The following is a 25,782-nucleotide window of genomic DNA, read 5'->3' on the forward strand; positions in this document are numbered from 1 at the left end:
GTGCTAGACTTAAATTAATGTGCTTGATAATGATTTCATAATTGAAACCTTTTGCTGGGGGGGGGGGGTGCGGTTTCCTGTGGGGGGAGAAATGCTCTTATAAATGACTCATCAGCGGATTGAAACAAAATTAAGACATTCAGTTCAACATGCTTGAAGTGTCTACTATGTGTGCAGCTGTGTGGCTACAAAGATGAAAAACAATACAGTCAACACTCTCTAAAGTTTATTAAGATATGAATACAAGTTGTAATGTAAGAAAGAAGGAAAGGTCCAGAGAAAGTACTGGAAGGTGGGTGAGTGGGGAGCGGGGAAGGGAGAGGCGAAAAGAGAAGAGGCGATGTTTGAACTAGATTCTGGAACAAGAGTATTTTGGGGGTGGGGGTGGGGAAGGCCCAGGGAAGAAGGGATGGAAAAGGTACATTCCAGGCATACAAGATGAGTTGTGCCAATGAACAGACGCTTAAGGGGCAAGACAAGGGAATAGGAAATGGCTAGTAGTCCAGTTTGGAAGTTAGGGAAAATGAAGAGCAGTGGAATGAAATAAAGGTGGAAAAGTAGGTAGAAAAATTGTGGATGACATCAGTACCACACTGAGGAGATTGTGTGTGTGTGTGTGTGTGTGTGTGTGTGTGTGTGCGCACGCGCGTGCGCGAGGGTGCGTATATGTGTTTCTGAGCTGTGGAGAACCACTGGAGGTTTTGAATAAGAAAGTGACATGGTCAGTATCAAGAAACTTATTTTGGCATGTTTGTGAAAGAGGTTGGTGTAAGAAATGGGGAAATAGATGATTTCAGAGAGATCTGGAAAGGCTTATATGAACTGATGCAGTGTGAAGTAAGCAGAACCAGAAGAAAATTTTGTGCTATAACATCAATATCATGAAAATTAACAGTTTTGAAGACTTATATAAGTTGATGAAGGATAAAATGAGCTCGATCAGAACAATTTATATAATTGTTATACAACAACAGTGTAAAGACAAACAACTTTGAAAGCTATAAGAATTGTGATCAGCAAGAAGACTATCCATGATTTCAGAGGACTGATGATGAAACATACTTTCCACTTCCTGTACAGATTAAGAAATAGATATTTTGGTATTCAGCCAATGCAGGAATTTGTTTTGCTTGACTATACATATTTGATGGAAGGAATTTGTTTTTCTTTTATCTTAAATGGAGTGGGAGAGAAAAGAAACTTCTGTTCTTTTTTTAAATAAAAATAAGTGAGAGGGGGGTGCTACAGAGGTGGAATGTTGTTTGTATTTTCAGATGAAGTCACTATGTTATTAGTTTTGCTTAATTGTTTTACTTTGTAAAGTAAAACTTTGTAAGACTTCTCATAGAGTGGGAATAATCTGTAAATGTTGGTAATATAAATCAAAACATCATTAAAACTTTAAACAAATAAAAAAGTTACAGATTTTAGAGGCTGGAGAATGACTGGGAAGTTGGGTGGATGTTGCATGAAGGCAGATTTAGATGATATGAAGAAAAAAAAACTAACCATCAGTCAATAAGTATTAAGCACATATTGTGTACAAGGCACTATTCTAAGTGCTAGGGGATAGAAAGACAGAAGCAGCCCTTGTCTTCAGAGAGCTTACATTCTAGTGGGGGCAGCAGCGTGTATATAAATAGCAAGGTACATGTCAGATACAGAGTAGAAGGGAGGCAGTAACAACTGTGGGGTATGGGAAAGACCTCTTGCAGAAGGCAGGTTTGAGATGAGTCTTGTAATAAGCCAAGGAACTAAGGTGGGAAGGTGAAGAGGCAGAGTATTTGAGGCCCAGAGTATAACCATTGCAAAAGTGTAAAGATGAAATGTGTCTGAAGAACATCAGGTGGGCCAGTGTACCTGGATTTCAGATTGTGTAGAGAGGGTTATAGTATAAGAAGCCTGAAAAGGTTGTGGAGAGCTTTCAGTGCCAATCAGAAGACTTTATATTTGATCGTATAGATAATAAGGAGCTGCTGGAGTTTATTATATGATATGGATGAAGATCCAGCAAAGGAGACTGAGAAGGAGTCGTCAGACATGTAAGAGGAGAAAGAACACCATCATGAAAACCTAGAGAGCAGAGAGTATCCAAGAGAAGGTGATCTATAGTGTCAGATGCTGTAAGGGGTCAAGAACGATGCTGATTGAGAAAAGGCCATTAGATTTGGCAATTAAGAAATAATTTGTAAGTTTGGAGAGGGATTCTCAGTTCAAAGATGAGGTTGGAAGTCAGAATGAAGTTTTAGAAAAAAACGAAAAGGAAATGGAGGCTTTCTCAAGGAGTTTAGCCATGAAGGAAAGGAGAGAGATGAGATGATAAACAGGAATGGTATTTTAATGATGATGGAGACATGCAGGCAGAGAGGAAGAAGCCATTAAGGAGAGATTGAAAGTTAGAGAGTGACGATAGTGGGGGCATTCTTCTGGAGAAAAAGGGGTGGGAATCCAGGGTAAGAGAGGAGAGGAAAGGAGGAGATGGAGGGAGTGGGGGCAAAGTCTGAATGACGTGGGATGAGCAGAAAGAGAGAAGGAGCTTGGTGAATGACTTCGGTTTTTTTTGGATGAAGTGTGAAATTAGATCTTATGAAATCTTCTGCTAAGAGTGCAGGCAGAGTGATGCTGTGGGAATTTTGAGGAGAGATGAGAAGGTTTGGAGATGCTAGTGTGGAGGGTGTAATAACGAATAATACTTATACAGTCCTTTGTAAACCTCATGATACTATATAAATGCTGTTATCATTATCATCAATTAGGGATGAGTAGAAGAATTATTTTGCTGCAATGAAGGTCTGATTGAGTTTAGACAACATAAATTTGTAGTGGACTCAGCGTGGTTTTGTGATTTTTCTCCCCTGGTTCTATTCATAGCATGTGAATGGAATGGGAGCAGAGGTGGCAGATAGTGAGAGCAGTCTAGGGCCAGCAAGGGGCCAAAGGATTCAAGAGCAGCGGATAGTGTAGAGTTGACCCGTTTCACCAGTGGGTGGAATTGGGAAAGGAGGGGAGTGTAGCCTTTGCAAGAAGGAATGGCCTAGGAAAAACCTGAAGGGTAGAGGAATTAGAGATCACAGTGAGGGCAGAGAACAGATTTAGTCATCAAGGAAAATGGGAGATAGAAGATGATGATCAGATAAAGGAATTTTTATGAATATGGAAGTAGAACACTTGTGGATGATGGTTAGATCGAGGTCTGGCCATCTCTCATATCTGAGGTGAATGTCATGGGGATTGAGAAGAGAGAGGAGCTTGGGAAGGTGGGGGATCTGAGGGAATATCAGTAAGTATATTAAAGCCTCCCAGTATGAGGGCAGGAGTTGGAGTAGAGAAAGACTGTGAGTCAGGCATTGAACTTATTGAGGAAGAAAGGGGAATGTGCAAAGGAACTAAAGCTGACCAAAAATGGCATGGGCTGCCTTTGGAGGTCTTCAGGCAGAGACTGGCTAACCACTTGTTGGGTATGGGTGTTAAGCACTTAGTATTTGCAAAGTGCTGGGCATGCAAATAACAAGGACAACCCCTGCTCTCAAGGAGCTTGTATTCTAATAGGGGGAGACAACACATACAGGAGATTTTAGCTTTGAGTTTTATAGAAAAATCCCATGGGTGCAGTGGCAGAGCAGAAGGTAATACATCTTCTTTGATATAATTTTCACTAGTAAAACCATATTGGTTTCTGATGTTGACTCGTTTTACATTACCAAGGACTTTTATTTGCAAGAAATTTCTTTTTCAAGTCTTTAGTAGTTGTGACTCATGAGGAGGTGAGGGCTGTGCTACCTGCAGAGCTAGTTAGCAGGTCACATGTGCTCGGGGCTTTCTTCCCTGGAGCATGGCTGCAGAGGCCAGGCTGGAAGCAGAGCTGGTAGTCTGGTGTGTACTGTTGCTCTCCATGGACTTGTTCAGTGGCCCTCAGTTGGTGGTTGGTGTTGTTGGGGTTAGGGGCTCCTTCCTCCATAACGGTTGCTCCTTTCAGTGATGGCTGGAAAGACCTAGCTAGAAGCAAGACAAGTGATCTGGGGGCCTTCTATTCCCTGGGCACTTCAGCTCACAGACCTCATTTGTTTCTACCAGGAAATAGATTTAAGACACTTTTACAAAGAAGTGGTACTTGAAGCCATGGGAGTAGAAGATAACATCAAGGAAGAGGGAAATTAGAGAAAGAAGAAAAGAAGGCTGAGGATAGCTTTGGGGAACACCCAAACTTAGGGAACTGGCTTTGGGCGATGAATCAGCAAAGGAGACACTAAGAAAATATGGTCAGCTAGATAGGAGACAGTAGTGTTTTGGAAGCTAAGTCAAAGAGGGCATCAGGAGGTAATGGGCAACAGTAGCAAATGCTATGCAAGATCAGAGAGGAGGACAACTGAATAAAGGGCATTGGATTCTTAGGAAATCATTGGTGGCCTTGGAGAAAGCATTTTCAGTCATGTGGTAGGGAAGGAAACCAGATTGTAGTAGTTGGAAGAGTGAGGAAGCAGAGGCAGAGGAGAGGATTGACTTCTCTGTCTAGAAGTATAGAAAGGGAAGAAGAGGGAAAATATGGGAGTGGGTGGTTGAGTCAAGGAGAAGAGTTTTTGTTTGTTTTATTTTTAGAATAAAGTAGACTTAAGCATCATATTTACATACACAGGGAAAGGAGCCAATAGGATGGGAGAGATGGAAAAATCAATGCAGTAAAGGGATGGGGATTAAGGACACAAATGAAAAGGTTAGCTTTGGCCTGAAAGCAGGCTACCACATTGGTGAAAACTGGAGTCGGAAGACAAGATTGACGAAGAAATAGAGAAGTTTTTGAGGTGCAAGAGAATAGAAATTGATGGAACTCATGACAGAAGGCCTCAAATTTCTCAGTAATTCATTGAGTGATCATTCTTAACCATTTCTTATATGGCAGGTACTGTGCTAAGTGCTAGAGATACCAAAAAGAGACAAAAGATAGTCCCTGCCCTCAAGAAATTTACAATCTAATTACATTGCAAAGTAACGTAAAAAGGCCTGCTGAGAAAGAAGAGAGTAGAGGTATGGCATCAGAGGCTTGAGAGAGGTTTGGAACACCACTTGTGGGATTGAAGTCAGCTAGAGGTGAATAGAAGCATTGCCATGTAGCTGTGAGAATACAGTTGAAATTTTTTAGATAACATGAATTTATAAAGTGGACCCAGTCAACATGGTTTTAGATCTTCTTCTAGCATCATTTACAAAGTTGGACGTAGAACCTTAAAGTTTGGAAGGGACCTCAGAGCTCATCTATGCCGAGCCATTCTTAAATAGGAATCCTTTCTACATTATCTTTGATAAGTGCTCATCAGGTCTACTTGGAGACTGCAATGATGAGTCCTGCCCCCTAAGTGTGGGTGTTCCTCAAAGCTAGCCTCAGCTCTCTTTTTTGAGGCAGCTCATTTTATTTGTGGGCAGCAATAATTGTTAGAAAATATTTCCCTCCTTGGAGTTGAAATCTGTCATGGTGGTTTCTACTTATGGCCCAGTGTAAGAATGAAAGGAAAATGTGAATGATGGAAGTCATCAGAGTTTGGGGCTTTGGGTAGAAACAGTGGAAGAATAAGGGAACAGAGCATTCAAGTGCCCCATTGAAATGGCCAGCTATAGACTCAAGAGTATGAAGGGAAGGCAGTGAAGCCAAGGAGCACACAGAGAACAAGGGAAGGATGTAGGGGCCAGAGCAAAGAGAGGGTAAGGAGAAGTGAATAGATGAGGAAGGTGGAAGGACAGATTATGATTAGAAAGGGAAATTTGAGAGTTAAGGATCTCAGAAAAGGAACAGTTTTGAAAGATAGAAGAGAAGTGCATAGAGATACAATTAGTTTACTACACTTTCTTCTTCCTTAATTATTCCTTTTCTTATTATCTCTCTTGTTGGCCTGTATTTTCCCCACAGAGAATAAAGATAGATTTTCAAATTATAGATATAAATTATTCATTTTATCAAGATTCAGTATCCTGAAACCAAAATCACTTAAGCAACATGAAGGGATGTCAGTATTCTATGGCATGGTCCAAGTCTTCCATGAAGCAAACACTCATTATGCTGCCTAAAAGGGATATAAATGATAGGTTTGGGGAGCCAGGATTTGCTTATGAGTTGTTGTGGAGGGGGGAATCTCTTCTTATTCAGATGTTAATAATTTTCTTGATTTATTAGGTTTAATGTTACATTACATCAAGCATAGGGATTACATTTCATTCTCAGAAAGCTACAAGGAAGAGCAGAAGATATGTTTTTAATATACTTCTCTGTGAAATATCTATACTTTTATTACCACAAGTACTTCTGCCACTGATGCAAATCTCAACAGCTTCTCTGTGCCTTAGTAGATAGTCTTCCTGAGTTGCTGTGACTAAAAAAAAACAAAAAACAAACACCTAGTAGCCAACCTTATGGCTGAGGCTCTAAGAACTTAATTTGCTCCTTAGACAACACACATAGTACATTGATGGACCCATTATTAAACGTTTTTCAGCTTCTAGTGCACGTGTTCTGAGAGGCAAACTTTTGAGAAATTCTATGGCAAAGTGAGCAGTTAAAGTAAGATTTTGGAGGAGCATTTCCATATTTGATGTAATAATGTTGGATGCTAACTATACTACTATTTACTTAGCCTTCAGGGTTTATGTGATTGTTTTTGGTGGGGTTTTTTTATAATCAGTGATCAAAGTGTCTTAATAATCTAAAATTGAAATTCTGAATATTTTAAAAGGTTTTATTTTTATGCTTATTTAAAATTTTTACTCCATTTTTAGCAGAAGACACTATTGACCTCTCTGTTCAACTTCCAGAATATAGTTTTTAATTATGAGTAAAAGTAACACTGTCCCTACTGTATAGAAAAATTTAATAGCTGGCTGAAATAAACATTTAGTGAATTATTCACAGGACATCTTTTCTCAGCTTTGCTCACTTTTTGTGATATCTCCAGAACTGTCAGTGACACTAATGATGAGAAAAGAGACTGGAATAAGAGTAACAGTACACAAAATGAATGCTCCAGAACTGAGCGTAGGTTGTGTGGGGTATAGAAATGTTGAAACAGACTTAGAGGATAAGATAGGTGTGTACCATATTTTGCTACCAGTTAATATTTCTCTTTAGAGACTTTAATTATCATATGGAAATTAATATAAGCATTTTTGTCAGCACATGAACTAAAAGTAGAAACCTAAGTCTTCCAGAAATCTAGATTGGCCTAATATGCATGTTGAATATTGGAAGAAACATGTGTTTGAAAACTTTAACTCTAGGATTCACTTGATCAAGAAAGCCATTTTTATCATTTTAATCCAAACAAGATTTAAAAACTACTTTCCGTAATGGAGCAGTCCTAAACCTTTTTTTTTTTTCTCCCTGTGACATACCGTCAGCAGTGCACATTAAAAAGACATTATGAAATGGAAGCTGCTTTTAGGTGCTCTTGATTTTGCCAGATGAGGTGTAATCATTAGGTTAAGATAGGAAAATAACAGTGATCTGTAGCGATTAGAGATTATTTAACGCAGTAAAGTATATGATTGGCTTTTAGAAAAAATCCTGACAGAGGTGGAACAGTTACTATAATTTATTTGGCAGGAAAAAGGCAGTATCACTAAAATTTATAGTTGCTAAAAATAAAACTCAACTTAGTGAAATCACTTTAGAAAACTGCCTCTGGGTACTGAGCATGTTGGGGTATTGAATCAAAGAATGTTACAAATTGTTCTTATTGGGTAGGGTCTTAGCAACACCCTGCTACCAAAAGCCCTGGGATAGGCAAAATTCCCAGTTATCCTGGGTACTTGACACTTAAGTAGGGGCTGTAGAGTCAACCCCTGTTGCTCAGTTTACTTCATTGTTAATAGAAGATTGCTTTGGAATTGTGCCATAATGTTACTCACTATAATAAAAATTGGCTGTTTGAATGATTACTTTCAAGGATTGTATTTCTCAGAACATTACACATTAGCTTTTATTTCTAAATCAATTGACTTTAGTATAGATTCTAAGCTTTCTGCATGTGAGATGGTAGGGATTTGGAAGGGAGTAAAGATTCTCAAGAGGGTATCATTAGATAAAAGGGAAGCTGCGAGGGGCAACTTGGAAAATGCAAAGCTGGGATTATATTTCCTATATTAGTACATATGCTAATGTAATAATGTAAATAAATTAAAACATGAAATGTTTAAATATCTTTTATCTCAGTAGTACCATAGATGTTAACTTCTAATCAGAAACAAAAGGCTCTGACTTTTGCATTGTAAACTAAACAGCAGTTCTCAGTTAAACTATATCAAGCTGACATTTGTCAGTGGTACTCCCTGGAAAATTAGCATTTACCTTGCCATGCTGAATGGAGAAGCTTATCACAATATGTCATTGCGAAGATAGAAAAATATTCTACCATACCATGATTAAGGAAATATTGTAAGGAGAAGATGGGCTGATTGAAGTGACTTACTTATCACCCTGTGGCATCATTTAGGAACAGAATACCAGGTACTCTACATTGCAAATAGTAAAACAACATTATAGCACTACTTTATGTAGTTTATTGTTGACTGAATGAAATGAAGTATTCCATCTGCCTGACATTTTATATTTATATGTTCCATGAGATTATTAAAATGAATTTACTTTGGCTGAATTTGGTATCATTTTAGAGTTTCAAAATCAGTTAACGTTTATTAAGCTTCTACTATATGTCAGGAACCGAGACTTGCAAAAGCAAATCTGAAATCTTCTGTGCTTTTTACTGGGGAAGACAACATGCACACATATAAGTGTATACAACGTATATACAAAACAAATGGAAGGTAACAGAAGGACGCTAGAGAAGTGGGGTGAGATACCCTCAGGAAAGGTCTTGAGTAGAAGGTGGCATTTGAGCTGAGGTTTGAAGGTAGAGGTAAGGTGGGAGAGTATTCTAGGGTTGAGGAACAGCCAGATCAAGTTGTGGCAACTGATTCAATATGTGGAACCGGGTTCAAATGAGGAATTGAAGATAACACTTAAGTGCAAACCTGTGTAATCAGGGGGATGTCTTTGACAATAGGAAAGTAAAGGTGCAGTTTACATTTAAATTTTGGTTCTGTTATTCAGCATCTTGAAACAAAATGGCATCCATTCAGAGTTTTCCAATGAGTATGTTTTCTGTGGCCGCTATTTGGCTCAATGTATAGAGACAGTACTGGGCTAGAGTCAGGAAGACTCATCTTCCTGAGTTCAAATCTGGCTTTAGACTCTTAACTCTTGCTCTTATGTAACTCCAGGCAAGTCACCTAACTCCCTGTCTCTTGTTTCCTCAGAACTGGAGAAGGAAATGGAAAAACCACTCCAGTATCCTTGCTAAGAAAACCCCAAATGGAGTCATGATTGTTTTCTGCAGAGTTCAAATAGCCAGTAGTACAATCCTAGTCAAATAATGCCCTATAAACAAAAATGTTGGAGAGACAGAGTGGTACAGCAGATAGAGAGGTGACTTTGGAGTAAGGAAAGCCCAAGCTCAAGTCCTACTTTGGCCTACTGGCCACATGACCTTTAATAATCTGTGCCCCAGGAAGCTTTCTAAGACTTCAAACTGCAGAACTGTTGCCATTCTTCATTTGTGGGAATAATTTCATCACTGGCATTTCTCTACATCAATGAATGTACAGGTCAGCTCTCCCACAAAAGATTAATTTATGATAAATATTATAATCATATAATCTTATGAACCATTGTTACTTTTCACAAATGGTATTTATTCTTGTCCTCTAGCAACAGTGTTTCAGTGGGATTTAATTGTGACATAAAGGTATTATTACTGTTTACCAGAAATTTAATTTAAAGTTAATTATTACATCTCTAAAGGAACTTTCATAGAGAATTTTATAGACATATTATTTGTTAAACCCACTGGTAATAATGCTGCTTAACATTACTGAACGCTGTAAATACTTGGACAAAAGAAAAGGAAATTGAACGGGACTACATGTGTAGAGTTGGGATTCAAAGCCATGTAGTGAAATTCTTGTGGATCCAAGAAAATAGTGGGATAGCTAAAAATTGAGAGGGTTATCTCAAAGTCGAAAAAGTTACTATAGGACTAACAGCTATCTTAAATACTTCCTTACCAAAAGTTTTCAACTTAATAATAATAGTAATGATAACTAACATTTATATAATTCTTTAAGGTTTGCAAAGTGCTTTATATGTGTTATTTCATTTTATTTAGACTTTTAAATGATCTTTTTTCTCATGGGAAATGAGAAATAATGGGAATTAATAGGAACATAGGATTTGCTTTATAATCACCTTTGAAGGATTAAATCTGTTCCATAAATTGAAGACCATATATTATTTTTGCTAGTTTATAGATAGAGATTGCTGAATTTAGCAAAGTTCTCCATTTTATCTTGACACTGCTATTATACTAGTAGAGTACATGGGCTGTTCTACATTTATCTCACACTCTTGCCACATAACCAGTTTACTTTTCACTTATACTTTTATTTGATGAAATTATTTATTCCATTTCTTTTTATAATTCTTTGTTTGTAGTGTTTTACAGTGTGTTCATGCCCTTTAATTCTTTTCTGTAGAATATTGATTTTTTTAGCAGAAATAAATTTTAATTTTTTTCAATTACATTAATAACAGTTTTTAACATTAAAAAAACAAAACTTTGAGTTCCAAATTCTCTCTTCTTGCCCTCCCCCTTCCTTGAAAAGGTAAATAGTTTGATATAGATTATACACATGCAGTCATGCAAAACACTTCCATATTAGTCATGTTGCAAAAGAAAACAGAGACCAAAAAGAAAAATAAAGCATGTTTTAAAAAAAGTGTGCTTTGATCTGTATTCAGACTCCATCAGTTCTTTCTGTGGAAGTAGACAGCATTTTTCATCATAAGCCCTTCAGAGTTGTCTTAGATCATTGTATTGCTGCAAATAGCTAAATCATCCACAGTTGATCATCATGCAGTATTGCTGTTAGTGTGTACAGTGTTCTTCTGGTTCTTCTCACTTTACTTTGTATCAGTTCATGTAAGTCTTTCCAGGTTTTTCTGAAAACATCCAGCTTGTCATTTTGTAAAGGACAATAGTATTCCATCACATTCATATACCACTTGTTCAGCCATTCCCCAATTGATGGGCTCAATCTTCAATTTTTTGCCACCACAAAAAGAGCTACTATAAATATTTTCATACTTATGGATCATTTCCATCTTTTGGGGAGGAGGGAGAGAGAGATCTCCTTGGGATACAGAACTAGTAGTATTGCTAGATCAAAGGGTATGCACAGTGTTATAGCCCTTTGGGCACAGTTCTAAATTTCTCGTCAGAGGTTGGATCAGTTCACAACTCCACCAACAGTGTATTAATGTCCCAAATTTTGTACATCCCCTCCACCATTTGTCATTTTCCTTGTCTGTCATATTAGTCAATCTTTTAGGCATGAAGTGGTACCTCGGAATTGTTTTAATTTTCTCTAATCAATAGTGATTTTTAGAGCATTTTTTCATGAAACTGTAATTAACTTTGATTTCTTCTTCTGAAAACTGCCTGTTCATATCCTTTGACCATTTATCAATTCAGAGTGACTAGTATTCTAGCAGGGTATTGATCTTAAGAGCCGGACCTTTCTTTGAGTGAGAAATTGGGGGTCATTAAAATTTTTTTTGGAATTTCCCAAAAGCAATCCATCATGCTGTCCCCATTTTAAAAAATTCTGATTCCGAGGAGATGAGACAGAGAAATCCAGAGTAGTGCACCCCTGGTGAGAAAGGAGAAGGCGGCATGCAGCAGGCTGGGCACCCTCCTTAAATGGAGGTGCTTTTCACCCTCCAATCTCCAATCAGACAGAGGGGTCCCCAGGACAGAAGGAGCTACTTCCTTGGATAATAGCTTCACGGGCTAGTCTGAAAGCAACCTGTATTGCCTGGAGGGTCTCAGGGTTCCTGTGAGTGTTCTCCTCTTGGTCTCAGCTGGTCAGCATTGGTTGCTGGTGGTGATTAGGAAGTCCTCCTGGACTCCTCACATTCCCTCCCTTTCCAGCTCCAAGCATCTCTCACATCCAGACTATCTCCTGCATTTGGCTCCTCTCCACTCACACAAACACTGCCCAGGCTCAAGCCTCTCACCTGGGCTATTGGAACAGCTTCCTAATGGGTGTCCCTGTCTTAAATCTGTGCCCACTCCAGCCCCTCTTTCACACAGCTGCCATCAGAAAAGAAATGTTCTGTACTCACACCCAGAGGCTTTTGCAGAAGGCGGCTGTTGAAGAAATGGAAAAACAAGTCGATGTGAAAGAAGGAAAGGAAAAAAAGCTGCATGTCACCAGAAAAAAATCGTAAGGAAGCTTCTGGCCTAAGAGAGCTTGGGAAAGTCTCATGACCTCTGTGAGCCTCATTCATGAAATGGGCAGCTGGACTAAGGTCCCTTCCACCTCTGACATTCTATGTTCTAAGGTCCCTCCCAACTCCAGTATTCCCTATTACAGACTCCCTTCCATGCCTAACTTTCTGTATACCAGCAGGCTATAATGGACCCTCCACATGCTGCCATTCTCTGTTCTAAAACCCCTCCTGCTCAAATGTTCTTTGTTCTACAGGTGTCACTGGCTCTAACATTTTATGTTCTAAGAAAAAAAATTCTGATTCCAGTTCTTAACATAGATTAGACAGTAAGCATTCTTTTTTTTCCCCTCTTGTGCAGATAGGCCAAACTTTTGAGTAATTATTAATTTTACCCAGGAGGCTTTGTGATATTCTGGAGCTTGATGTGATCAATACAGTGTTACTCATGATTGGAATATCTGGAGGACCTCACCATCTATACAGAATCCCTTTTCAACTTGTACTATACATCAGATCTCTTCCATGATAATGATGAATACTTCTGGCAAGCAAATCTCCCTGTTTAATGCCTCCCCTGATGTTAATGATCTCAAGTTTGTTGGACTGTGTTATCTCTTGTTGTTCAATCTTTTGAAGAAACTTATGTTAATTTTTAATATATGTATGGACAGCATTTTATTGGTGAATAGCCTTTAAAAAGTGTTTAACCTCTTGAATCAATTTTAAATATAGTTATAAGACAATAAGCAAGGAGTGTGGGGGAATCTTATTCTATATAGCCATCAGTCAGTTGTATGATGGTAAAATTGTAATTGGCTGTAGAATATTACTTGCAGAAGCCTGCCTATTAATATTCTCATTGAGAATTCCCTCAATACATATGTCTGTTGTTTTCGTAATTTTGCATAGATAGGAAAGCAGCCGCGTAAGTTGGTAGTTATTGATGTTCTCTTGATCACTTTTTTGATAATAATAAGGTCCAAAATTTTCCCATGCCTTTGATGTTTTTCCCTCCTTCAGATGCCCTGAGAATTGATTTCTCAACTCCTGCAAAATTATTGCTTCTCCAGGCTACATCTCTTCTGTGTACATTTGACCTTGTCTAGCTATTCTTCCCATCTTTGTTCTCTTAAGTGCCATTTCTACCTCATTTATATGCACATCTGGGATTGTTTTTTGATGGTGATGGTGGACTCTTTGATGGTGAAAAGGATTTGTTATAAAAATCTTTTCATCTTTTGTCCTTCCAGTTTTATCCTGAGATGGCTTTGCTTAGTTGGGTCTCTCACCAAGCTTTCTTTATATTGGTTTTTCCCTTCATTGATTTCTTACTGTTTACAAGGTGACACTATTCATAATCTTCCACTATCCTTCCCCATAAGGTTTTACAAATATATTTTTCTTCTAATAAAATCCAGTGTTTTGGATTTAACAAAGTCCAATAAATCCATGTTGTCCTTGGTTGCTACCTTTCTCATTTGTTAAGTCTTTTCTAACCAAGGAGATTTTTAGGCCCTTTAGGTCTTTTCTAGTTATTGCATTTAAGTCAGTTAAATTTCTATATAAAAATTACTATAGTCAGTGTTGAGGTCCTTTTCTCCAGTTATTTCCCAGCTTTCAGTGTTAATAACTTGTTTAAGTAAGTTATTGGGATTATTTTAATTTTATGCAATTTTAAAAATAATTTTGATTCTTCTAGATTTATATTAATTGATATTTCTGTTTTAACAAGTCAAGGTGCTAACTGTACACAGATATCAAATTCTGGAATGATTTCCCACATGATAAATGAATTCTTTCCTGTATGTTAAAAACATAATCCATTTCATTGTTATTCATTATTTGCCATGTCCTGTGCCTTCTAAGTCTTTTTTCAAAGAAAATATTCATTGAGATCTTATTACTTTTAAATATTCCCTTTCTTTGACCTTATTTGCTTCTACTAGGTTTTCCAGTTTCTGAAACTCTAATTTGAGTTGAGTACTTGTAAGTTCCTTTTGTACTCACTATCATATCCCTTAGTAAACTGAGAAGGTTGGGAAGCAAGAACAAAAATAAACATAGGACTGGTTTGGGGGCTTAAGAAAAATATATATCAACGTTTATACATTCAGATGAAGGTTTTCAGTCAACCAACAAACATTTATTAAACATCTGCTGTGTAGTAGGCACTAACTCTGGAGATACAAAGGCAAACATGGAATACTCACTGCCCTCAAGGAGCTTATGTTCTGTGGGAGAAACAACATGCATGTGAGCATATTCAAAATAAATACAAGGTAAGTTTTAAGAGGGAGAGCACTAAGAGCTAGGGAGGTCAATAAAGGCTTCATTTTGAAGATAATCCTTGATTTTAGTTCCAGGGCACAGCCAGTGCACAGGGACATTGTCATCATGTATGAGGGACAACTAGAGGGCCAGTTTGGATGAACCATAGTGTCAGGGCTATAATATATAACTGGAAATGTAGCTTGGGATCAGATTGTGAAATGCTTTAAATGCCAAGCAGGAATTTTATCCTAGAGGCAGTAGGGAAGTATTTTTAGCTTATTGAGCAACTGAGTGATGTGTTTAGACCTGTACCTTAGGAAAGTCACTTTGGTAACTGTGTGATGGGCTGGAGAGGAGAAACCTAAGCCAGGTAGACCAGTTACTGAGCTATTGCAGTAGATAGATGAGAGATGATTAGGGATAGAACTAGGCTGGTTATCTTGTGACTATAGAGGAGTCAGATATAGGATGTTATGGAATTAAAAACTACAAGTATTGGCAACTGAGTGGATATGTGGGGTTAGAGAGAGTGAGCAAAGGATAATGCCAGGTTTGTAAACCTGGGAGACTAAAAGGATGGAGATGCCCTCCATGGAAACAAGGAGTTTCAGAAGAAGGTGGGCTTGGGGGCTGGAGAAGATACCAAAAATTCTGAAACCTTCCATTGTTCTTGTCATTCAAGATAATTACCTTCCAAGAGTGTAAATTTCTCTTAATGGTTCTTCCATTGATGAAAGCTTTTCTGGAACCTCCTCTTAGAAAATTACCTTTGAAACAAGTTTTTGAACCACACAGAAAAGAGATTTATTTCTTTCCAAAAAACACTTTAGGGTGTATTGTTTATTAATCAGTTGTTCATTTACCTTATTCATCAGACTAGGCTCTAAATGACTTTTGCCTTTTTACAAAAATCAAATCCAGGCTTGATATTCTAGAACATATACCCCAGAGGCTTTAAAGACACTAGCAAAGGAAGAGTTACCAAAGTATTTTGAGCAAAAGAAATGTCACTGAAATAAGTGTATAGCCTGCCAAGGTAGCTCCATGGAAAGGGGAAACAGTCTTTTAAAGGTATAAATTGTGTTATATTTGTTTAAGGATTTTAAAAAGCTTTATTACTTTATAATTCCTGTTCTTAAATGAAGTATATTCTTATACATAACTACATAGGATTTAGTTACATATTTTTCAGATACGTAACAACACTCTTCCTAGCATTATCTTTTATATCGAAAGCCAGTAATAAATACCATTTTTGTAGTAATTGGAGACATCTTACTAGTTATATAATCATATGGGAGATTTATGTGTTTTTAAGGTCCATAGATTAATACTTACTTGGAATGTGAAAAGTAGGAATTATGTTTTTCTTTCAAAAGAACCAGAATTTGATCCTAGATTTTATTTGTATTCAGGTATTACTCTTTGGTCTTTACCCATGAGCAGTACAATTTTATCCAGTCAGCAAAGGTGTCAGTCTATAATAGCTTTGGATATTCACCCCTTCTTTTTAACATATGATGACTGATTTTTTTCTTCTTTTAGATGAAAGACTTTCAGAGTAAAATGCAATCAATATTTCCAGTGATTCCCAAGAACCCTGAGTCATCTGTCGAGTGGGAAGAAGCACTGAAATCCAAATGAGATGAGCATGAAAGAATTCCAAAGTGATCGTTGCAGGGAAAGTAGCTTGGACATGCCAAAATAACCCTCTTTAAAGGAAAAAAATCCAATTGATTTCTACTCAGGAAAGTGAACAAATCATTGGTGGAACATGGACTCTGTGGCTGTCAGTATTTTTAGTGTAGTCTATGAAAACTCAAAGTCATCCTGCATTTACTTTATTTTGGAATCAAATGGGAAAGGTACATGTTTTTCAAGGTTTGGAGGGTTGTTTTAAAGAACATCAGTCATAAGTAAGTAAATAAATTCCCTTTGTAGAGGATATATTAGTATAGAAAGTTAGATGTATTTCTATAAACTTTAAAAACAAGTCTCTTACTTGAAAAGGCAAATTTTATGATAAATATTCGAACAGGAATCTTTATAAACCTTTGTTACTTCTCACCACCAGGTTGGAAAACCAAGCTAAAAATTAAAGGTGGTTCATTTTCAAAATTTTAAAAATAGCTTTTTAAAAAAAATTTCGACCATAAACTCCTTGAGAGCAGGCACTTTTTTTGGTCTTTCTTTGTATCCCCAGAGCTTAGTATAGTGCCTGGCATGTAGTAGGTGCTTAATGAATGCAAATTGACTGTCATGGCCCTAGCTAATAAATAATAGTGGCTCATTCTTTTAAATGAGTTCATTCCAGGAATCTCCCATGTTGTTGTGTGATTATCTGGCTATACCCAGCATGTTGAGAGGAACCGCGCTGCCCAAACCTCTTTAGATCATTTGTGTGAAATGATTTTTCATTTGCCTTGTGACCTTTGTTCACTCATTCAGTGCCCAACTTAAAGGCCATTCTTTATATTTCTATATGTCCTTATGCTTTAAGGGAAATAAAAAACCAGCAACAGATTAATATAATTTGAGAGTAATTTGTTGTCTCTGTCATGCTGTCATTAGTATGAAGTGTACATTTGTGAGATAATTTGATAATGCATTCCCAAACACTATAGGCTCTAAATGACACTATAATTTTACCTCAGTCATCAAAGTGAAAATAGCATAATATTGAACCCACCCACCTAACAAATATGTTTAACCAAAAACTCACATGGTATTGAATCTAGCATTCAATATTTAGTCTAATAATTCTAATGAATTTTCTGTGAGTAAATTTGTAAGGAATTTGTCATTAAGAAAACACTCTCTGTTCCTCTGTGGTCTCTTACAGAAACTGATGGAGAACAGTGCCTAATTGCAATCACTGTATTTATCAGAGACTTGCAAGTTTTAAAAAGAACAAGAAAAATATTTTTAATATGTAAATTTTCCAGAGAAACAACATCTGGTTGAAAAAGCAATTTTGAAGTTTCTTTATGATTGCTTAAGCTCTAATTAGTCAGCTATCAGGTCTAATAAAGTACATTTGAAATTTATTTGTTATTATGAAACCTTTTAGTTCTAATAAAAAATAAAAAATTAAATGTCAAGTGCATAATTTAGCATTTTTCTCTAAACCATGATGCCACACTCAGATTGCTGAATTGTGATTAAACAGGTGTAATCAATGTCTGGGTTTCTTATGTAGCTAGCTTAATACAAAAATCTAAGACTAAAAAGAAATTATAGTGGAATTTATAAGACTGCATATGTATAGTCTCAAGGTTCATCTCACTCATCTTTCATTTTAAACTAAATAACATAGGTGGGAAAAGGTTTATAGCCTTGGTTGAAGAAGACAAATATAAAGGTCAGAAAATAATTCAGTGATTTTTTTCTGACGTGTATATCAGGGTTACATGCCCTGATGTGTGGGTTAGTGTGCATCTAGGTCTGTATGGGAAAATGGAGTATGTACTACACAAAGAACCTGTAGCCACCGGAGCTGGAATTGAAGATTCTTGTTTTTCTTTGCATGCAGAATTCCTCCACGGAATGGCGTTGGGGGAGGGGAAAGAAGTCAAATTTTCCAAGAGAATAGAGCTGGAATTAATTAATAATTGACTAATTATTTAGTGCCCATGGTTTGAAACAGACTTTTAGAGTGTAAGCCCTTGAGTGCAGGGAATATCCTTTATTCTTTGTAAACCCCATTGTAGCACCTCTTTTAATACTATGAAGTTGTGTAATATGTATTACCTATTAATGTTGATGACAACCAACCCAGAAAACCTTGGAATGCTTTTTGTGTGAATTGGCTAAATAAATAGCAGAGTAGAAGCAGCATATATTGTGAATGCTTCTGCATAATGAACGTAATGCTTTTATTGAAGACGTTAAAAATGAGTATGAGGTAGATTGAAGATGATGTCCACATACAAAGTAAGTGTGATATGGAGCTTGTTAGCCCAATATACTTGGGGGTAAAATGAGAAATAAAAGGTGCCTCAAATAATTTGCCTTCAATGTTAAACCAATCTATGCCATTTTAAAAAAGAAATTGGTAATGTGATTTCATTGGTGTAAGGCAGTGGTGTCAAACTCAAATACTGGGGTTACTGAACCATACATAAAGATCCCTGGGGGCCACATGTTGACCTAGAAAACCACATCTTAACATTATCTGTGTTTCAATACAATTTTTTTTATGTATTTCCCAATAACATTTTAACCTGCTTTGGGTACGCATGGTTGTATTGTGAGCCATATGTGGCCTTCAGGTCAAGTGTTTGACACTACTGGTGTAGGGCACTCTCCAGAAGGGTATTTCCTTTGCCAATGAAGATCGCTAGATCTTCTGCACTGCATGCAATAGCTCTAGAGAGTTGCCTGGAGGCACTGAGAGGTTTATACCAAAGATTTCCAAATCTACCCTTCCTGCCCCAATCTTGAATCCCCAACTGCCTTTCAGACATCTCAAGCTGGATATCCAGTAGACATGTCCAAAGTGGAACTCACAGTCTTTCCCCTTAATGTTCTACCCCTACACACAACACACCTTATTATTGCAAAGGGCAGCATCATACTCCTAGTCCACCAGGCTCACAATCTAGGACTCCTCACTATTCCTCACCCCCCCAATATCTTGCCAAGGCCTGTCAGTTTTACCTTTGCAACATCTCTGCATTTCACTTCCTCTCCTCTGCCACAGGCCCTCCTCACCTCACATTTAGATTATTGCAATAGCCTGATGGTGGGTCTGCCCACCTCAAGTCTCTCCCTATTGCAATCCATCCTCTATCAGCCACTAAAGTGATTTCCCTGAAGCACAGGTCAGACCATTTTACCCTTGCTCCTATTCAATAAACTCTAGTGGCTCCCTATTGCCACCAGGATCAAATACAAAAGCCTCTGTTGGGCATTCAAAGCCCTTCGTAGCCTAGCCCTGTTCTACCTTTCCAGTCTTCTTACACCCTATTCCATGATACATACTATTTGAAGCCAGTGACATTGTCCTCATGGCTATTCCATGAACGAGACAGCTCGGGGCATTCTCTCTGGATGTCCCCCATGCCTGGAATACTCTCCCTCCTTACCTCTAATTGCTCACCTCCCTGGCTCCCAGATAAAATCCCACCTCCTAAAGGAAGCTTTCCCCACCCCACCCCATTAATTTCAGTGCTTTTCTGTCATTAATTATTTCCTATTTATGCTTGTTTTGTCTATATCTGTTTGCATGTTGTTTCCTCCATTAGATTGTAAGCTCCTTGAGAGTCAGGATTGTCTTTTGCCTCTTTTTGCACAGTGCCTAACAAATACTAGGTGCTTAATAAATGTTCATTGAATTGAATAAACATTTTGAATATTGAACATTTATTAAACAAATAAGAAAAAGACAGTCTGTGCTTGCAAGGAGTTTATAATCTAATGGGGGGAGTTTATAATCTAAAAGGCAACACAGAAAAGGAAGATGGAAAGGGAAATGGGAGAAGAGACACTAGGGGTTGCCCAGCCTCTCATTCTAGGGAGTTGAAACCCAGAAGAGCTGCAGATAGACAGTGGAGTGAGCTGGTTTAACGATTTCCCTAGATCGACATTGCCAGTATATGTTAGAGGTGAGATTTGGAATCAGGTCTCCCTGCTTTGTAGGCCAGCTTTCTATCCACTATCACAAGCTTCCTCTGAATCTATGCCCATGCAAGAGTTTTATAGTTTTTTTGAACTAAATACAACATTTTTGTACTATGTGATTTTACTACATACTCTTAGAGAGGGAGAGATGAGAATACATGGCAGAATAATCTTTTTTTCTATTAAAAGGTTATTCCTGGCTTCTTAGGAACTTGGGAAATTTTTTTCAAAATGTCTTTTTTTTTTCCAACTATCAACCATATGACCTAATTGATAATACCAAATAAAACCTTCAAGAACAGGAAACAGAAATAGGAAAGATGCTAAAAAATAAAGTTTAAGATTATGAATGTTCTAAGAATGATCTTGAATCAGAGGCCTAATGAGATGAGACTGAGGTTGGGAAGGTATGTATGCACAACCACAATTATTTCCCTATGTTGACTGTGTGGTTTGTTTTTTTTAAGAGGCTAAAAAAATAAAGATGAGAACCTTACAATCTAATAAAAATGTTTTTCTACAATCAGAATTTAGATGTCAGAAGATTTTGTCATTTGTCTGTTACTTTTATATCAAAAGCATATTGTTAAATTAGTTAATGGAAGGGAAAAATGTTTAACAGATAATCTCATTCTTTTATGTGGATTACCATCTGTGTATTGAGCTCTGAATGTTCCTGGATATGGAAGAGGGGAAATGTTATGGAATTTCAAGTTTGCCTTCTTTGCTGCCTTTATCTTGGGTAGTATATGACAAACATAATCACATTTATCTCCTGGAGCATAAAGAGTTTTAACCACCCTATTAACCAGGATGACATTTTTCACAGACTTAAAAAGGAACAGAGCAGACATTATCTCTCCATAAGCAATCCATTTCATGGAGGCTGAGCACTAGAAATTTTTAAAAAGGATGGATAACACGAGTTATTTCCCTTGCACATCTAAACCAACATTAAGGAGACTTTTTACTAAGGACATTGTTTATGTTGGTTAGGGGTTAAACTCTAAATTTAGGATTTCATTGCCCACAAGGGCTGGTACACAAAGCAACAGAGAGAATATGAGGAAATATTTACAAGAACTCTGCATTCATTCAAGGAAAATACTTTCTCTTGTTATTTATTGCTGCCAAGTAAAAAATTGGTTATTTTCAGGGTAAAGAGAGAAAGATCTTTAAACAACTTGGGAATGGAAAACAGACCTTGGAAACAACTTTATGCTACACATAATAACAATAGCACTATTCATGTAGCACTTTTAAGGTTTGCAAAGTGCTTTACAATATTACCTCAATTGATCCTTACTACCCTGCAAGATAAGTTTCCAGATGAGGAAGTGGGCTGAGAGAGGTGACTTGTTTCTGAACCAGGATTTGAACTTGGAACTTCCTGACTCAAAAATTTTAACATTCTATTCACTGTGCCACAAAACTGTCCCATATGTGGGCATGTATGTGTATATACTATAGAGACATGTTAATATGCCTCTGATATAGTATATATAACATATATAAGTCTGTGTATATATATATATATATATATATACACATATATATACATATATGCAAACTATAAGTAGTAGTCCATCACTAAACAAAATGGGTTTTAATAAGGATACAGAGTGTAGGACTGTATCAACAATCCAGCTAGCAGCCTCTGTGGGGGTGTGAGATCCACCGACAACCAGCACCCAGAAAGCTGCCAACACAGGTCATTTTGGTCTGCTTTACTTAAGGAAAGCAACGTTAAGGGGTTAACAATCTTACTTTAATCCAGCATACAAATAACATCCACCTAATTCAGGGGAAAAAGTCAGCACCCTGAATTACAGACCAAATATAATTCGTAGTTATCAACATCTGAGTGTTCAGCCGGGGAACTCATTACAACGGCTGGCCCAGAGTCAGGCACCACTCTCGCTGTGGCTAAGAGCTCCAAGAGAGAACACCAACCTCTGCGCTTATATATCCTGTTCCGGGCCCCCCCCCCCCCCCAGGGCCCTGACCTCACCCAGGCTGGGTGTGGAGAAGTTCCCCACCCCCAGTACCACATCAGATACAAATCAATGACTCCCAATTGTCTCAGTGCTGAGAAATACAAAAACATCCCACTTTATCTGCCCCATTCAAACAAAGGCCAGAATCATTAAAGGTCAACAGCAAAAAGTCCCACCTTAATTACTATTACAAGGACCTGTTGCTAAATAGCAGCAGAGCTAATGGTGTGATTATAAGAAATATCCACCTTGCCACATGTCAGTATATTTGAAATTGAACTGAAAACATTTATTAGCCTCAAGTAAATTGTGAGCCTCATCCCAAGTAATACAATCATTTCTATTACTTTGATAAAATGGTGACTCAGGTACTAGGTTGAGTTTGTAAAGCCCCTCAATCACAACCTAATTTCTGAAGAAAAATAAACCTAGAACCATATGGTCAAAGGAAATTAAAATCTATTGAGTTTAACTTCCTTTTGGAGAACAATTTAATTTCTTCTATCTCATTGGGCAAACTAGGTGGTATGGTGGATAGAGTGCTGAGCCTGGAATCAGGAAGATTCACCTTCCTGAGTTCAAATCTGACCCCAGACACTAGCTGTGTCACCCATGGCAAGTCACTTAACCCTGTTTGCCTCAGTTTCTCATCTGTCAAAGCGAGCTGGAGAAGGAAGTGGCAAACCGCTCCAGTATCTTGGCCAAGAAAATCCCAAATGGGATCATGAACAGTTGAACACAACTGAAATGACTGATAACAAAAAGGTTGTTGACTTAACATTCTCTGATGCTTCATCGTGGCATAGAGGTATCTGCAAGGTATCGAAGGTTTTGTCAGTGGAGAGGCAAGGTTTGGCAAATTCTACCAAGATGGAAAGATTTCAGGTAGGACTCCAGTGACAAAGTCCAGACTAGTAGTAGTAGCAGAGGGCCTCATTATTAAAAAGTTGAACATCAGTGTGTCAACCAGCTATATGGAGGATAAATAGGAAGTAACATGAGGAGGGCACTGAAATTAAGAGGAGTTGGGGAAGATGGGATTTTATTTGGAATTTAAGGAAGCCAGGGAGGTCAGCTGTCAGAGCAGAGCAAGGAGAATTCCAGGCATGGGAGGCAGCCAGAAAAAACTGCCCCAAGCTGAGATGGAATACTTGTTCATGGAATAGCTAGGAGGCCAGTGTCACTGAATCAGTTCATGTCTTGGAATAAAGTGTAAAGACTGGAAAGGTAGGAGGGGGCTAGCTATGAGGGGCTTTGACTGCCAAACAGAGCATTTGGTATTTGATCCTAGAGGTAATAAGGAGCCACTAGAGTATATCAAATGGGGGCAGGGGTAACATGGTCTGACTTGTGCTTCAGGAAAATCATTTTAGTGGTTGATGGAGGATGGATTGGAGGGGGGAGAGACTAGAGGCAGGCAGATCCACTCAGACTGTTGGCAATGATCCAGATGTGAGGTGAGGCGGGACTGCACTACAATGGTGGCAGTGTCAGAGAAGAGAAGGGGGCATAATGGAGAGATGTTGCAAAGGTAAAATTGATGGGCCTTAGCAAGAGATTGGTGGGGGGAGAGGTAGTGAGGAGCCCAGGATGTCTCCAAGGTTGTGAGTTTTTCCTTCAATTAGAATTTTTTAAAAAGACATTCTGAGAAGAGGTCTGTAGGTTTCATCAGACTAACAAATTAGTTCATAACACAAAAAAGATTAAGAACATCTAATCTAGGTCACATCTCATTTTAGGAGACTTGTACAAATTCACAGTCGAAGGTGGGGCTCGAAACCAGTAGCCGTACTTCCTCTTTCTATCTCTTGCTGCTGGACTTTGTTAGTAATATATAGAAATTCTTATGATTTATGTGAGTTTATTTTATATCTTGCAACTTTTTAAAAAAAATTATTTATTTTTAGTTTATAACATTCAGTTCCACAAGCCTTTGAGTTTAAAAATTTTTCCCACTCCTCCCCTCTTCCCTCCCCAAGACAGCGTGCAATCTGATATAGACTCTACATATACATTCATTTTGTTGTTGTTGTTTTTTGGAGGGGGGAAGACAGGGCAATTGGGGTTAAGTTACTTACCCAAGGTTACACAGCTAGTAAGTGTGTCAAGTGTCTGAAGCTGGATTTGAACTCAGGTCCTCCTGACTCCAGGGCCAGTGCTCTACTCACTGTGCCACCTAGCTGCCCCTACGTATACATTCATATTAAACATATTTTCACTAATGGGATGAACCACTAGAAAGAAGAAACAAAACAAAACAAAAAAGAGAACAAAATAGTATGCTTTGATCTGCATTCAGACTCCATAATTCTTTCTCTGGATGTGGATAGCATTTTCTATCATGAGCTTTTTGGAGTTGTCTTTGAACCTTGCATTGCTGAGAAGAGCCAAGCCTAAGAAAGTTATCATACAATGTGGCTGTAACTGTGTACAGTGTCTCCTGGTTCTGCTCCCCTCACTCAGCATCAATTCATATAAGTCTTTCCAGGTTTTTCTGAAGTCCACCTGCTCATCATTTCTTATAGCACAATAGTATGCCATTACATTCATATACCAAAACTTGTTCAGCCATTCCACAATTGATCGATATTCCCTCAATTTCCAATTCTTTGCCACCACAAAAAGAGCTGATTTAAATATTATTGTACATGTGAGTCCTTTTCCCATTTGTATGATTTCTTTGGGATACAGCCCTAGAAGTGGTATTGCTGGGTCAAAGGGTATACACATTTTTATAGCCCTTTGGGCATAGTCCAAAGTGCTCTCCAAAATGCTTAGATCAGTTCACAACTCTGCCAACAATGCATTAATGTTCTAATTTTCCCACATCTCCAGCATTTATAGTTTTCCTGTTTTGTCATGTTAGCCAATCTAACAGGTGTAATGTGTTACCTAAGAGCTGTTTTGACTTGTGTTTCTCTAATCAATAGTGATTTAGAGCATTTTTTCATATGACTATAGATATCTTTAATTTCTTCCTCTGAAAACTGCCTGTTCATATCCTTTGACTATCAATTGGGGAATGACTTGTATTCTTATAAATTTGACATAGTTCTCTATATGTATTAGAAACAAGGCCTTTATCAGAGATACTGGTTGTAAAAATTCTTTCCCAGTTTTCTGCTTCCCTCCTAAGCATTGGCTTTGTTTGTACAAAACTTTCAATTTAATGTAATCAAAATTATCCATTTTGCATTTCATAATGTTCTCTATCTCTTGTTTGTCATAAATTCTTCCATTCTCCATAAATCTGTCAGGTAAACTATTCCTTGCTCTCCCAGTTCAGCTTTTATATCTAAATCATGTACCCATTTTGACTTTATTTTGGAATATGGTGTAAGATATTGTTCTGTGCCCAGTTTCTGCCATATTATTTTCCAGTTTTCCAACAGTTTTTGTCAAATAGTGAGTTCTTATCCCAGAAGCTCGAGTCTTTTGGTTTGTCAAACAGTAGATTACTATAGTCATTGACTACTGCGTCTTGTGTACCTAATCTATTCCACTGACCCACCCCTCTATTTCTTAGCCAGGTAGTTTTGATGATTGCTGCTTTATAATACT

At 37.7% G+C, this 25,782-nt stretch overlaps 1 protein-coding gene across 1 annotated transcript in view; it reads left to right on the top strand.

Annotated features, from left to right (window-relative positions):
• TMEM242 (transmembrane protein 242) overlaps nucleotides 1-18,437 on the top strand; it is a 54,419-nt gene extending 35,982 nt beyond the window's left edge. The window contains exon 4 of the mRNA XM_036767465.1: nucleotides 16,148-18,437. Coding sequence (XP_036623360.1) covers nucleotides 16,148-16,246 — 99 coding nt within the window. The 3' untranslated portion in view covers nucleotides 16,247-18,437. The remainder of the gene's footprint in view (nucleotides 1-16,147) is intronic.
• The last annotated feature ends 7,345 nt before the right edge of the window (nucleotides 18,438-25,782 follow it).

This window comes from Trichosurus vulpecula, chromosome 7 (assembly GCF_011100635.1).
Source record: "Trichosurus vulpecula isolate mTriVul1 chromosome 7, mTriVul1.pri, whole genome shotgun sequence".
NCBI classification, from domain to species: Eukaryota; Metazoa; Chordata; class Mammalia; order Diprotodontia; family Phalangeridae; genus Trichosurus; species Trichosurus vulpecula.